The 15764-nt window shown below is 38.7% G+C and overlaps 1 protein-coding gene across 1 annotated transcript in view; it reads left to right on the top strand.

The window, feature by feature from the left end:
• Positions 1-15764, top strand: part of PKHD1 (PKHD1 ciliary IPT domain containing fibrocystin/polyductin) — a 292871-nt gene that overhangs the window by 12645 nt on the left and 264462 nt on the right. Inside the window, 7 exon segments of the mRNA XM_058181645.1 lie at positions 5891-6166; positions 7230-7319; positions 7927-8017; positions 8723-8862; positions 9182-9309; positions 10442-10626; positions 13859-13997. Of these exon segments, the coding sequence (XP_058037628.1) occupies positions 5891-6166; positions 7230-7319; positions 7927-8017; positions 8723-8862; positions 9182-9309; positions 10442-10626; positions 13859-13997 (1049 nt within the window).

The raw sequence follows: 15764 nt of genomic DNA, 5'->3' as shown, positions 1-15764 counted from the left end.
AGGAACTAATTAACATTAATAGGCAGTTATTTATTAGTGGCTTGTGCTGATTTGTAAATAGCAATAGCACTTAGACTTACATACTGTTCCATAGTGCTTTACAGTCCTCTCCAAGCAGTTTATAGAGTCAGCATATTGCCCCCAACAATATGGGTTCTCATTTTACCAACCTCGAAAGGATGGAAGGCTGAGTCAACCTTGAGCCCATCAGGAATGAACTCCTGGCAGTCAGCAGAATTAGCCTGCAATACTGCATTCTAACCACTGTGCCACCACACAGCGCAGTAGGAGAAGGAATAATCACCTCTCCATTGTATTTTTTCCCTTTTTGTCCATACATGCTTGATGGAATTCCACAACACATATTTCAAAAGATCCAGCTTTATTGCTATTTTAAGATGTTCCTTGGAGAGGAAAACACACCTTCAGTACGTCAATCCTTTTTTTTTTTTTACCAAATTATGGCAAGTCTCTAGTTTTGTGCTTTTTCATTAAATCAGCTTCCTTGTTGTTAAGGAAATAAATGTTCTCAAGTGAAGTAGGTTTACTTAAGTGATTCTCTTTTGTTTCCAGCGGATTGTCATGCAATTGTCCAAATGCCTTTTTCAGTCTTCAATCAAACTAATTTGTTGATAAAGCAAATTCATTTTTATTCCAGATTGGTAGGGGTGAAGGTGGTCTCATCAAAAGTCAGTTATAAGGTCTCTTGGATCTTTAAGGCAGGCTGGTATGTTATTTTCCTCTTACTTCTCTCTTACTTTTCCAGGGGCCTGCAGGCGGTTATTCAGAGAAGGTGAGGGATGTTCTTCTAGCTTAACGGCTTTTGCAAACAGGGGTGGCTGAATGCCTGCCCCGTTTTTTGGGTGTTATTGTTTGCTGGCTTGATTGATTATCAAGGGAGGGGTCCTCTTGGGGCTCGGTCTTTGTGTTGCCAGGAGTTGTGAAGCGGACAGTGTGTTTCTTTATTGGTCTTTCTTCTGATGCTGGTTTTGGCATGGAAGCGTTGGCCATACTATAGAAAACCTCCTCATCAGAATAACGTGTTCTTCTCTTGGCTTTTTTCTCAAGAGCAGAATGCTTGGCACGTTTTTTGTTAGCTCTTTGCTTCTTCAATTTGGCTTTTAGAAAAGCTGAACGTGTACGGTTATAATGCTTCTTCTTTCTTGGTCTACCTACCTTCAAGGGCTTCCTGTGATAGATGTTGCCCCTGTAGGAAGTCATTGAATGCTTGGCTTTTTGGGCTGAGAGCACATTGTCTCTGATTCTTCGGTCCAGATATCGGGACACAGGCATACGCCTCTTTCGATAGCCGCTCCTTGCACATCTCATTATGTGCCTGGTTCGTGTTTTCCTACCTCGCCTAGAATTATGCTTCTTTCGTCTACTTAGGAACTTTCGGTATCTCCTTTGGCGCATCCTCCTCTTCCTCCGAAAGTAGGCCTTCCTGCCTCTTTGGAAAGCAGCCATGACTTTGCTGGTTGTTACCCCTCCCGTTCAGCTTACTTGCCCCCTTACAAATGATAGTGATCTCATTCTAGCTGTGCACTTATATAATGGGAGCCATTCAAATGAGGGATTGGCTCTAAGTGCTCTGATTGGCTGGTTAGAACAATAGGAAGCTACCTAATAATGCTTGACTGTGAGATACTTATATGAAATCATGAGGTGGGGGAGTCACTGTTTAGTTCAGTGTTGTAAGGGGAAATATTCCAAATGATACATATCTTCAGAACTCAGATTTGCTGCAAAATATCAGAACCATTTTTGCCCCCAAAACAGAAAATATTGATTGCTTGTTTGGCTAACATCCTATTAACTTTTCATTCTATTTTTTTTAGCTTCAAAATGCATAACTGAGACTGTACAGTATTCTTTCCCTGCTTTGAGAAAGTATATGCAGTAACTAGTTGTACTTTGCAGAATTTTTTAGGGTGTGTACAAATGTGTAGTGATAGCATATCATGGGGATTTTAAAGGAGTTCTCAGCCCTTTTTTTCTAGCATATTTTTCACAATATCAACTACATGCCTGAGAACAAGAGAATTTTTCCATTTCCACAGCTGCTTTGCTTCTGGAGATGATCTCCAGCACTGCCGAAAATATTAGACCTATCAAATCATTGCTTTCTATGTCTTATTTAGCTTTCCTAAATGAATTTGTTCTTTCTTTCTTTCTTTCTTTCTTTCTTTCTTTCTTTCTTTCTTTCTTTCTTTCTTTCTCTCTCTCTCTCTCTCTCTTTCTTTTTTTCTCTTTTTGTGATCACTTGGGTTGCCTTATTCCTCATGTCTTTTAGCTCCATAATTCCCTGCTTAAAAGAATTTTGTTCTATTTCACTTATAGTTGCAACAGGTTATTCTATATAAACATTGCTATAGTAGCAATTTTATTTTATACCACTTTACCTGTTTTTCTCAATGTTTCCTGGAATTTGTTTGTTAATGTATTTATATTACAGTACTGATAAATTTCTCCAGCCTCGAGGGACTGATGGTGGCATATCACATCATCATCAATAACAATGATCTTCCCAAATAACAATAAACTATGATGTAAAAACCAACACACAATCACAAAAAGAAAAGATACATTTCAGATAAAGCCAAGATTTATGCCACAGTTACCAGGAACCAAAAGGACATTGAAATAAAACTGTTTTATTATGTTACCAGAATTGCAGTAAGACTGGAGAAATAAGATGGGAACTAATATAAAGAAGGCTAGTTTACTCACTCATGCCCTGCAGCCCTCAAAAATGTCCTTTTTCACAATATGCAATGTTTTTATTTAGTCATCCACCAGAATGATTATTTATTTTGTTATTTATCACTAATGTAGACCATGCTAGCAAATTGTATATACTGTATTTGCAAACTTAGGCTTCTAACTTCAATATCTATAACTGCAGACTTCCTTATATTGAAATGACTTTGCTACTTTAATATCCATCCATCCATCCATCCATCCCCAATTTGGAAATTCATTTATGGAAAAAAAAATTCTGTTTCTTTTTGTTTTTACCATGAAGGAATATGTACAGGAGAGTCAAAAAGAGTCAAGCTGTGTCTATACTTGAAACAACTTTTCTGCCACAATCTTGTTTGATGTTATCAGCAAATGTGGCTAGTTCAGTGAATGCTCCAACTCCATGTCACTGACAAATAGATTAACAATTTTCATCCCAATATATATCCTTGACTGCCCATTTATTTTTATTTTCTGTTTTTTTTTTATTAGTTGGGGGAAATTTTTTATACCATGATGTCTGAGTCTTAGATTTTTAAGCATATCACCTCTAGCTCACAAGAGGTAAATAAATATATAACTTAGCATGGCAGAATCCATACTGCTCCTTCTTCAAAAATATATCCAGATGTAAACTTACCGGTAACTGGTCTGTAAATTCCCCCGTTCTTTTTTTTTTTTTTAAATTATGCATTCCTCTCCTACAGAAGCTAATTTTACTGACTGGCTTACAATTAAAAATAAATATCTGATTTACACAGCTAAACTAATCATGAGGCTTGACTATGGCAGGAATCTGTCAAATACTGAGCAATTAAGGATTTTTACTGTAATTGGAAAGTCATTTTATTTTATTTTATTTTATTTTGCTTTTGGAATCAACTTTTCTCAGCCTGGAAGCTTATATCAGTGTATTTTATTAGATTGGTATTATTTTTATTCATTATAAATAGAGCTCATGCATGCTTGTTTTCTATTCTGTAAATTGTTACAGAAAACTTGAATGATGGAGATGTGATGAGAAATAATTCTAGGCATGCAAGAAATATTGCAATTTTAATTAGTAGATTTTTTAAACTGCTTCAGTCAATCGATCTTTATTATGGTCACGGACCAGCACCACAAATAAAAGCATTAAAAGAGAAATAATAATCAAATATAACAATAACAGACAGAATAATATATTGTGATTCGTGGTGGATTAACAGTGGACAGTTAAAGTTACAGCTTGTCTAATTTTACATAAAACATTTGGCCACATTCAGAGAAACTACTCCATACTGATCTGATACAGTAGCTGCACATAAAAAAGATCAGTATTTCCCAGATATCTCGGATATATTATTAGGTACTAAACCGTTTGTTATAGAAAAAATACTAGATGAAAAATGTCCCTTTTAATATTTGTGTCCCAATTTGAATATATTTTCTTGTCTTTTGAGGAAATGAAATTGTTTCTGAATAAACTATTTCTGAATAAACTAAATACCAATAAACTGGTATTTCATTGTTCAATATGAAAAAAATGTGAAACAGATATTATAATAACTTCAGGATTATGGCCCTATTTGATTACAGCTTAAACCCATGTGCCAAATGGTCTCTGAATACATCTTTGTTGAACAACAGATTTATTTGGATAATACAAAGGCATTTATTTGAAGTCATAAAAAAGCTATTAGTTAACATTAAATCCTTAAAGCAGAAAGTTTAAAAAAATATTAATCTTTTATATTCCATTCATTTCCAGAACAATATAGAACCCTTGTTTTTTTCTAAATGCAGACTTAGTTTTCATTACATTGTAACAGGCAAAGATACTGGGAAAAGGGAAAGAAATCCAGTGATATTGGTTTTGAGACTTTAACAAATTAAAAATGATCTCTTATAGCAATAGCACTTAGACTTATATACCACACCATAGTGCTTTTACAGCCCACCCTAAGTAGTTTACAGAGTCAGCTCATTGCCCCCAACAATCTGGGTCCTCATTTTCTCTAGTCTACAACACAGTCCTTTCAACAGTTCCAAAAAGGTTCTACACCAATTTATATCACTCAGATGACCTTGATCACTCAGATAAACTCCAGGTGACCATAACCAATTGCTAAAAGAATGCAAAGATCAGCTGTCTGCCAGGAGTATATCCTTCCATTCCCCACCATCCAGTCAGAGTTTAAATTGATTTGTGAATGAATTGAATCATTTGATGTTCAGAGCTAAGCCTTTTGATGCTTACTATTTATTCACTGCAGCTTAACTCTCTGTTTCTCTAGACAGGACAGTGACTTGTTTCTTCACCCATTTGATTTATTCAATTTAAGAATGTTTCTTCAGAAGCATGATGGCTCCTAAACATGCCAAAACCTTGCCACCAGTCTTTTTGGCACCTCTTATGAAAGGTGGTAGGAAAAGCACTCAGTGTGGAGTTTCCAAAACCAAAATCTATGATAGTCAATCAGGAAAAGTAGAAATGTTTGAAATTGCTACTTCGGATATGAAGCAAATAGTAGCTACTGACCAGCTTCAATTTTATTGTAATCCATTTATCTATTTATTTTATTTATTTATTTTGTCACAACATCATACAAAAAGATTATATAATATATACACATATAAACATATATAGGAAGAAGAAAAGAAAAACAATAGGACAGGAACGGTAGGCACGTTTGTGCGCTTATGCACGCCCCTTACCCATTTCATTACCCAACATCATCAGTGCTAGTGAGTGTGGAGTTTGCTCCCTGATTATATACAATAGATTGTCTTGTTACTATCACCAAATGTAGGAGAAGAAGCTGAGCTGGAAGGCAGGATTAAATATGCCTTCAGATTGGAGTGATTGCATTTTCACAATAATCAACCCCGTACTCCCCTATGAATTCTGTTGACAGTTATCTAGCATATATTTACCTTTACCTGCATTAGTTGAATAGATTCTTGTATTAGAGGTAATAAATAATGAAATCTGTCCTTCAAACTTAATGTATGTTCTTGCTTTCAGGCTTGACACTTGGATCTATAATTTGGAAAAATTCATTTTATTTTCCCTTGCTTTTTGAATCAAATATTCTTTATGACTTGTGGACTTCAACTCTCAGAATTCCTGAGCCATTTTACTGTTCTCATTTTTTTTGGTCAACAGGTGGAAGTTGTATCAATTCCTACTGGCACTACTGATTGGTCAGCATTTTGGGAAGAAGATTGGTTTCATCCTAGGAAGCCCAAATCAGAGAAATATGAGCTAATTGCTGGTACAATATACTATTTGGAAGCTGTGCATCATGGGATAGCCCCAAACAATGGAATGAGCATGGGGTTTCAGTTGCACAATACCTGGCTGAACCCTGAGGTAGTTAGTACTTATCGCAGAGAGAGATACAGAATACAAGCCAGTGCTATCCAGCTTCCAGAGATACAGGTAAATTCCAGAATATAATCTGAATTTGAAATTTTTGCTTCTTCTGCACAGTTTTCCCTATAACAGTTGTCAATTGAATTGATAAAACAATGAATTCATGTTGTTACTTGAATTTTATTTTCTAGTTGAAATTGTTGAATTGTCCCACTGTTTCAACGAGTTGCATAAAAGTCATAGATTGTGTGAACGATTGCTATAACATGTGGTTGGGTGTGTCTGTGTGTTTGTGTTGTCATTTTCTTTTTTCTGTTTATATTTTCTTTATTCTGTTTTATTAAAACTTTTTTTAAAAAAAAGTCAAGATCCTTTTTTGTAATTATAATGTTAAATCAAATTTAGATATCAGATTTTCACAAATGGAATTAAAAAGGCTTATATCATCTTGACCATCTCAGTTTATTTATACGTAAACTTTAGGCCATTACAGCTTCCACCATAGCATAGGTACTACCAGACTTCATCTTTTTTTCTGCTTGTATTCTGCCCATGTGTTCTACATGTGACTACTGGTCAGTCTGAGCCATGTTCATTTCTTCCCCCATTAATAAATTTATTATCAGCTGAATGTTGGATCATTCTTAGCACTTGGGAAATAGGCTGTTCCCTTTTATCCCTGCAAAGGGATGCAAGGCAGCCAAACTTATGGTTAGCTGACCAAACAGAGAAAAGGTTTTGTTTATTATTTATTTATTTATCAAATTTATATGCCACCCATCTTGTCTAGAGGCAGATGACAGCAGTTTACAATAATTTTATGGATGTTTTGGTGCTAGGATTATTAGAAAATAGTAAACAACAAATTCAGAGATTCTCAAACATTTTGCAGGATGATTTCATGAGTTCCTTAATTCCCTCCTCCCTAAATGAAACTATTTGCAGAAATTTCTCTGCTTTGAAACAATACATTAAACTGGGACTCAAGGTTATCAAATTCAACCTGTGGTTGAATTTGTGGTTAAGGACAGAACGAAGGATCCCAAGTTGTTAAAAAGTACTGTTTTCATTTTTATTCAGAAGAAATAAATATACTTTGTAAGCTACCCTTAATATTTTTGCTTTATAGATGCTGATATTGTCTGGCAGAGGATGGTTCAGTCTTGCTTGGGACAATGTGACCAGTAATCCCATGTCAACAAATGTTACTGCTGATCAAGTACAGACTCCTGGATATAAAATAATTATTAATAATTACAATCTGTAGAATTGGGATGGTAGCAGTACAACAGTAGCTTCAACATCTAAAACTATTATTGAACATTATAAGCAGAGATCACACATTAGGAAAAATTAGGAAAATATCCAAATATAAAAGTTGATCATAGTGATAAATGGGTGTAAAATCTATAAAGATATTTTATGGTTAGTTGAGGAACCCCAGAAGCATGACATTTAAGGAGTAAGGAACCACAGCTTCTATCTTGAGAAGTGGATTTGAAATGTCATGTACTCAACGACTAAATTCTGACATGGAGTGATAATTCAAACTAAATTAGTAAATACTCTTGATCACTGTAAATGATTTCAAAAATATTAATGTTATTAAAAACTGTGCACATATCTTTGTACATACAGTATGTATAAAACCTGTTTCAGGTATCAGAATAATTTCTCTTATTTTTGGTACAATGCAACTAGACTTTTACTGAGGGAAAGCATTAATTGTTTTGCTTTAGACAGCCAAATTTCTTAAATTTGGGTCCTGGTTGGTTTTGGAACTCTGCACTTTTTTTAAAAAAACTCAAAATAATTTTATTTTTCAGATGCAGCATGAACTGGAGGAACTTCTTGCAGTAAAATGTGAAATAGAGCTATCATCTGCTAATATTTTTTTGCAAGCAAGATTTGAGCAAAGTAAGCTTGTCATTTTCAGTTTGAAAGACTTTATTTCAGGAAAAAAAATTAGCTATTGTAAAAAAAGATAAGGATCTGCAGACCTTCTCCAAAAACTGAAAGTGTGATCTCAGGCATGTGTGTGCATGTGCACACACACATAAAATTTTGTTCAGAAATGAAATAAAGGAAGAATACATTATATTATTGACTGAAAGGGTATTTTATTTGTTTATTTCATTTATTTAAAGTGAATAAAATGTGATATCTCTTTGAGGGTAGTTTACAAAAAAAAAAAAAGATCTATAAAAATTGGTCACAAAAGACTATAATTAGAGTAGATTGAGTGCAATGTGGCTACATAGGTTAGCTTACTTTTTGCACAATATCTCTTCTCTCCGTTTTTCTTGTGGTCTTGAATGCTGCAAAACCAGCATGTGGTTTCCTATTTATCACCTAGATATGCATCCTACACTTGGGTTACATAATGTGTATCACATATTATGGATAATATTCTAATTTATACGCTTAACTTGAACCCTCTTTCACTAAATTTGTTATGTGCCAGTCTTTACATGCTGCAACTGAATTTTGGCATTAATGCTCTTTTGCAGAACGGAGACTGCCACTCATAGCACTGGGTTATTAAAATTAGACTTGCACTCAGGTTTGTCTAGGACTTACTTTGCATATAATTTTTCCTTACTTTTCCCACATTTGCCATAGATACTGAGAATCCAGTCAACGGTGGAGTCCTTGTCAGCTGGACAGAACCCTTTTGTGGAAGATTCAGCAATTTCAGGCCAAAAAGTCTTATCAAAACATCTCAATCAATCTCTCCTTATGATGTCACTATATACACACATGTGAGTAATGTTTTTCCAAGAAATTTCAAGCAGGGAAAGGGCTAAATATTGGATCAACAGGATGACTTTGGTGATAGGCACAATCGATACCAGGAACAGGAAATCTCATTTGGCCTCAAGGCTAACTTAATCTGTGCAAGCATGGTAAGGGACACAAGGTGGGCAAGTGTAATACACTTGTGTATGTGAGGCAGATGTTTTAGGATAGTACGTTGTTCAAAAGAAACGTGAGTATGGAAATGTGTTGTTCTGTATTATTGGCAGCCATATTGGAAACAAATCATTTAAGGGGGAATTTTGTTCTTTCCCTTCTTTACAGTTGTGCTTTGCATACAAAGGCTACATGAGCAATACACTCTACATTGCAGTGTCTTATTCCAATACCTTTCTAGATACTGTGAAGAAACATGTGACTTGCCAATGGAATCTGAAATCCAGTCCAGAAAGGTCTATATCTATAAACATTCATTTTATGCACAGTCCTTTTCTTTTTAATATAATTAACTGCAATATGTATGCTTCTGACATATAGGCAATGGGACAAGTACTTAACGAATGGGGATCAAAACCACTTCTTTCGATGTGTGAAGCGGTAGGTGAAGTTCAGGTTTAAGCAGGCTGACAGTCTTGGGCTGTGGTTGTCAGTTGTCCCACCCTTTTATGGAGGAAGATGGATAATCTAAGAAAGAAATGGAGAGAAATGTCAGAATTCTTCCAATTGACATTGTCAGAAATGGTGTAGGGTCTTCTGCTTGGGGGGAGGGGGGTTGGACTAGATGACCTACAAGGTCCCTTCCAACTCTATTAATCTGACTATCTCACAAGTCACAGAGCATTTATGATTTCCAGATATTTCTGGGATACAGGTCTAAGTACCCTTCCCTCATTTGACTATGCTGGCTCAAGTAGCTGAGAATTACATTTCAGCTATATCTAGAAAACTGCTCTTATGTTCAAGAATAGAGACCTAACCATAAAGCTCTAGGTTATGACTTGGGTATGAGACTTTGATTTGGCCGAGTCATGCTGTAGGGCAAGGGGTTTCAAACTTTTTCAGGTCATAGAACCTGTTAAAAAGAAAGAAAAACAATTCCAGAATTCTGATCAAGAGGCAGAGTTCTGATCATTGGCTTGCCTTTGAGTGAACTTGTGTTTGTTTGCTTGCTTGGCCTTAGTCTCTTATGGACCCCATCAAATTCTCGTGGAAATGTATGGTGCCACAGAACACAATTTGAAAACTGGTTTAGGAAATTCACAGGAATATTCCCAACTTGATTGGGAATTATCAAAGTCAAGTGTACTCCTTTTAAGATGTTGCCCATAGTAAAATCTGAACATGGAATCAAATATGCAGGACTGATGTCTATTTGCATTTTCTGAATACTATGTAAAGTGTGATACTGGTATTTCTAAAGATCTGTAATCTTTTGGGGTGGGGGGCATATAGATAATATATATTTATTTCTGCTTTCCTGGCAGTTATAAAAATAGTCCTGTCATTCAAAGTTGTAAATTTCCTTTTAAGTAGATATCTAATATAAATTGAGGTGATGAATGCAAAAATATATTTCTCTTTCAGCTGGAAATTCATATGCATCAACCTTTGGAGAGACTGTCTGTATAGTTCTGAATTCCTTAATGATCTTCCCAAAAATTATTCAGTGTTTGTGCACCAGGTTGATGTAGAAACTCCTGCTGCTGCAACAGAGACACATGCCTGGTTTTTCATTGATGAGATCATTGTTTCAGATCAAGATGTATTTGGTAATCTGATGTTTTGCTTTTTTTCCTTTTCTTTGCTTTTGATAAATATAAGAGTAAAATATGAATGAATTTCGAGGGGTGAAAACAATATTTTTAATCAAGAAATAAATGTTTGATAGAATTACAGTTATTGATAATTATTGAACATTTGGGAAACATTTCAGTTGTAGATTCTGGATCCAATTAGTGGGAAAGATAATCTGGAAAGATAATCTGGAAAGATGGTAAGGAAGCAAAGAGCTGGAACAAGCAAAGTTGGTTCATAAACCTTATACAGATATCATAAACGGCAGCTCGGGAGTTCATGGCTTCCATGATGGCCTTGGAACTGACCCAGTTAGTTAACAGTCCCACCCACACTGGGGGTAACACACTGGACTTGATTTTCATCTCGGGACAGTGGCTAAATGATCTGGAGTTAGGGGAGTTACTATTTAAACCCTTGTCATGGTCAGATCATTTGCTCCTTCAGCTAGACTTTTGAACCACTGCACCGCACCGTAGGGAGATGGAACCGGTTCGATGGTTCCGTCCCAGGCGCCTGATGGACCCGGAGAGGTTTCTGACAGAGCTTGGGCCGTTTCCGAGGAAATTAGCCCATGGCTTGGCTGAGGAACTGGTCGCCGCCTGGGAAGAGGCGGCGGCTGGGGCTTTAGACCACGTCGTGCCTTTGCGGCCTCTGACCCGGCGACGAACTCGACCAGCTCCTTGGTATAACGAGGAGCTGAGAGAGATGAAGTGCCAGAAAAGACGCCTAGAGAGTGCTTGGAGGTCCAGTCGCTCCGAACCTGACCAAACACTAGCGAGGTCGCATATTCAGACCTACCTAGTGGCGATCAGAGCGACGAAACATAATTATTTTTCCGCTCTCATCGCATCGGCAGATAATCGCCCAGCCACCCTGTTTAGGGTGACCCGCTCCCTGCTTGTGCAGGAGGCTCGGGAGGACCCCTTACAGGGGCGTGCTGAGGATTTTGTACAATATCTGTCTGATAAAATCACTCAGATTTGGGACGGACTGGACACTGATTGGATAGATCCGGGTGGGTTGGCGGGGACGAGTCTTGAGAGTACTATCTGGGCTGAGTTCGATCCTGTGACTCCCGACGACATGGACAGGTTGTTGGGTAGGCTGAACCCCACCACATGTTTATTGGACCCGTGTCCCTCCTGGATGGTACTGGCCACACGGGAGGTTACATGAGGCTGGCTCCTGGGAGTTACCAACGCTTCCTTGTTGGGGGGCATTTTCCCCACCACCTTGAAAGAGGCGGTGGTGAGGCCCCTCCTCAAGAAGCCCTCCCTGGACCCAGCTGTATTAGCGAACTACCGTCCAGTCTCCAACCTTCGCTTCTTGGCGAAGGTTGTTGAGTGTGTGGTGGCATATCAGCTTCCTCAATACCTGGAGGAAACTGTCTATCTGGACCCATTCCAGTCCGGTTTCAGACCCGGGTACAGCACCGAGACGGCTTTGGTCGCGTTGGTGGATGACCTCTGGAGGGCTCGGGACAGGGGATGTTCCTCTGTCCTGGTCCTGTTAGAACTCTCAGCGGCTTTTGATACCATCGACCATGGTATCCGGCTGCGGCGGTTGGAGGGACTGGGGGTGGGAGGCACCGTTTATCGGTGGTTCTCCTCCTATCTCTCTGACGGTGTTGGCAGGGGGGCAGAGATCGAGCCCGAGGCACCTCACTTGTGGGGTGCCTCAGGGGTCTGTTCTCTCACCTCTCCTGTTCAACATCTACATGAAGCCGCTGGGCGAGGTTATCCGTGGTTTCGGGGTGGATTATCATCTGTACGCTGATGATACGCAGCTGTACATTTCCACCCCGAACCACCCCAATGAAGCCATCGAGGTGATGGGCCGGTGTCTTGAGGCCGTGTGGGTCTGGATGGGGAGGAACAGGCTCCAGCTCAACCCCTCCAAGACTGAGTGGCTGTGGGTTCTGGCGTCCTGGTACAGTCAGCTTACGCCATTGCTGACTGTTGGGGGGGAAGTACTGACCCCCAGGGGAAGAGTGCGCAACTTAGGCGTTCTCCTGGACATCGGCTGTCTTTAGAAGAACACTTGACGGCCGTCGCCAGGGGAACATTTTATCAGGTTCACCTGATTCGCCAGTTGCGCCCCTTCCTTGATCGGGTCTCCTTACGCACGGTCACTCATGCCCTCGTCACTTCCCGCCTGGACTATTGCAATGCTCTCTACATGGGGCTCCCCTTGAAGAGCACCAGGAGGCTCCAGCTAGTCCAGAATGTGGCCGCGCGGGTGATAGAGGGGGCAACGCATTGCTCCCATATAACACCCATCCTGCGCAACCTGCACTGGCTGCCGGTAGCCTTCCGGGTGCAATTCAAGGTGCTGGTTACCACCTTTAAAGCGCTCCATGGCTTAGGACCAGGGTATTTGCGAGACCGCCTTCTGCCACCGATTGCCTCCCAACGACATGTGTGCTCCCACAGAGCGGGCCTCCTCAGGGTGCCGTCGACCAAACAATGTAGGTTGGCGGCCCCCATGGGGAGGGCCTTCTCTGTAGCGGCACCAGCCCTATGGAACGAGCTACCTCCGGGGTTACGCCAACTCCCCGACCTCCGGGCCTTCAAACGTGAACTGAAGACTTTATTATTTCACCGAGCGGGACTAGCCTAAGACATATTTTAGCTAAATTTTAATGGGTTTTAATTGATCTTTGACCGTTTTAGTGATTCGGCCAGTAAATATTTGTTCTTAATTATTTTTAAATATTGTTATCTATTATATTTATATTGTATTGGTGTGGGTATTTTAACATTGGCTGTAAACTGCCCTGAGTCCTCCGGGAGATGGTGCGGTATAGAAATGTAATTATAAATAAATAAAATAAATAAAATCAATATCCCAATCTGAGACACGGATTACCTAGGAAACCAAGGATTTAAATTTAGGGCTACACATACATATACATAAGCAAATTCTTAGATTCTGCAGACTCTGTTCTTTGTTGTTTCTAGGGCTAGTTCATATTGGCAATAAAGCCTTATTTATCTGAGCATTTCCCTTAACTTAGTGAAACTTTCAAGGAGCAAGTTGAAATTCCTAGAGAGATTTTTATTTTAGTAGTAGAGACAAGTTTTGATATCAATTACAATGCAATTACTTTTATTTTAAGAATATATACTATATGCATATTGAGTTTGGAAAGTGGTAAGACTTGTCTTTTATAGCAGTATTATCCCAAAACTATTTTCTTTCCAGTTTTTCAGAAGGAACCCTGGTCAGCTCGCCCACATGGGAACCTCATAGAATCTGTCTTGGTTGCTGGCATCCCACCTGTATTTAATGTATCTTTTTTTGTAGCAAATTATCACAAGAACCTCCCTCTTCTCTCACTCAGGTAAGAATAAAGGTTCATACATATTTATGCTTCGATTTCCTTCCTTCCTTCCTTCCTTCCTTCCTTCCTTCCTTCCTTCCTTCCTTCCTTCCTTCCTTCCTTCCTTCCTTCCTTCCTTCCTTCCTTCCTTCCTTCCTTCCTTCCTGAACAAGTGAAGAAACCCAGTTAGGACTTTTCCTAAATTCAGTTTCCATGCTCCTCTTCAGAAAGATGTTCCAGCGTTATTTTTACTATTCCCTCAGCTGATCCTTATCCTGCCACAGGAAAGATGACACAAAATGATTGGATCCTTATTTTCTGTCTGCAGGACAAGTTAAAGAAAGTGATTGGTGAAGTCCCCTGGATTTGTTCCCCCCATTATATTAGCTGGTAGAAAGACATTAATCAATTTACTCTTGTTCATTAGGCTGGAATTGGGAAGAAGAGGCAAGTTTTGATAGATGGTAAATTGGTACGTTAGTATAAAGTGTGTTGGAATAACAGGGAAAACCCTAACACTGTAACAGCCAAGAATGATTTAAGGCTACCTTGGGGATAATCTGGGATCAGGTTAAAGCAATGTTTTAAAAAGAGCTGAAAATGGAGATTGCTGGGGCATGTTTGTGCTGTGATTAGATGCATATAAAGAATGGCACTTAAGTGAATTGCATGTCTATGAAAGGCTTTAAATAGCATCCCATATGGATTGAAAAATATCTAGGCAGTCCCTTGATTGCAGCCAAGAGATAGTTGAAACTTATTTAGATTGATGCAGCCCAGGCAGGAAAGTTCTAATAGAAATAAGGATACATGCAAAGATTTTTCATTAGCTATTGGTTGGATGGAATTAAATTGGTTAGTGGGTAGGGAGGGATAATTTGGTATAGAATAGAATAGAATAGAATAGAATTTTATTGGCCAAGTGTGATTGGACACACAAGGAATTTGTCTTGGTGCATATGCTCTCAGTGTACATAAAAGAAAAGATACGTTCATCAAGGTACAACATTTACAACACAATTGATGATCAATATATCAATATAAATCATAAGGATTGCCAGCAACAAGTTATAGTCATACAGTCATAAGTGGAAAGAGATTGGTGATGGGAACTATGAAACGATTAATAGTAGTGCAGATTCAGTAAATAGTCTGACAGTGTTGAGGGAATTATTTGTTTAGCAGAGTGATGGCCTTCGGGAAAAAACTGTTCTTGTGTCTAGTTGTTCTGGTGTGCAGTGCTCTATAGCGTCGTTTTGAGGGTAGGAGTTGAAACAGTTTATGTCCAGGATGCGAGGGATCTGCAAATATTTTCACGGCCCTCTTCTTGATTCGTGCAGTATACAGGTCCTCAATGGAAGGCAAGTTGGTAGCAATTATTTTTTCTGCAGTTCTAATTATCCACTGAAGTCTGTGTTTTTCTTGTTGGGTTGCAGAACCGAACCAGACAGTTATAGAGGTGCAAATGACAGACTCAATAATTCCTCTGTAGAATTGGATCAGCAGCTCCTTGGGCAGTTTGAGCTTACTGAGTTGGCGCAGAAAGAACATTCTTTGTTGTCCTTTTTAATGATGTTTTGATGTTAGCTGTCCATTTGAGATCTTGCGATATGATATAACCCAGAAATTTGAAGGTTTCTACTGTTGATACTGTGTTGTCAAGTATTGTGAGAGGTGGAAGTATGGAAGGGTTTTTCCTAAAGTCTACCACCATTTCTACGGTTTTGAGTGTGTTCAGTTCCAGATTGTTTTGGTTGCACCACAAGGCTAGTCGTTCGACCTCTCGTC

This window comes from Ahaetulla prasina, chromosome 1 (assembly GCF_028640845.1).
Source record: "Ahaetulla prasina isolate Xishuangbanna chromosome 1, ASM2864084v1, whole genome shotgun sequence".
Classification (NCBI taxonomy): domain Eukaryota; kingdom Metazoa; phylum Chordata; class Lepidosauria; order Squamata; family Colubridae; genus Ahaetulla; species Ahaetulla prasina.
The sequence above is the reverse complement of the archived record's forward strand: the minus strand, read 5'-3'. Positions and strand labels throughout refer to the sequence as shown.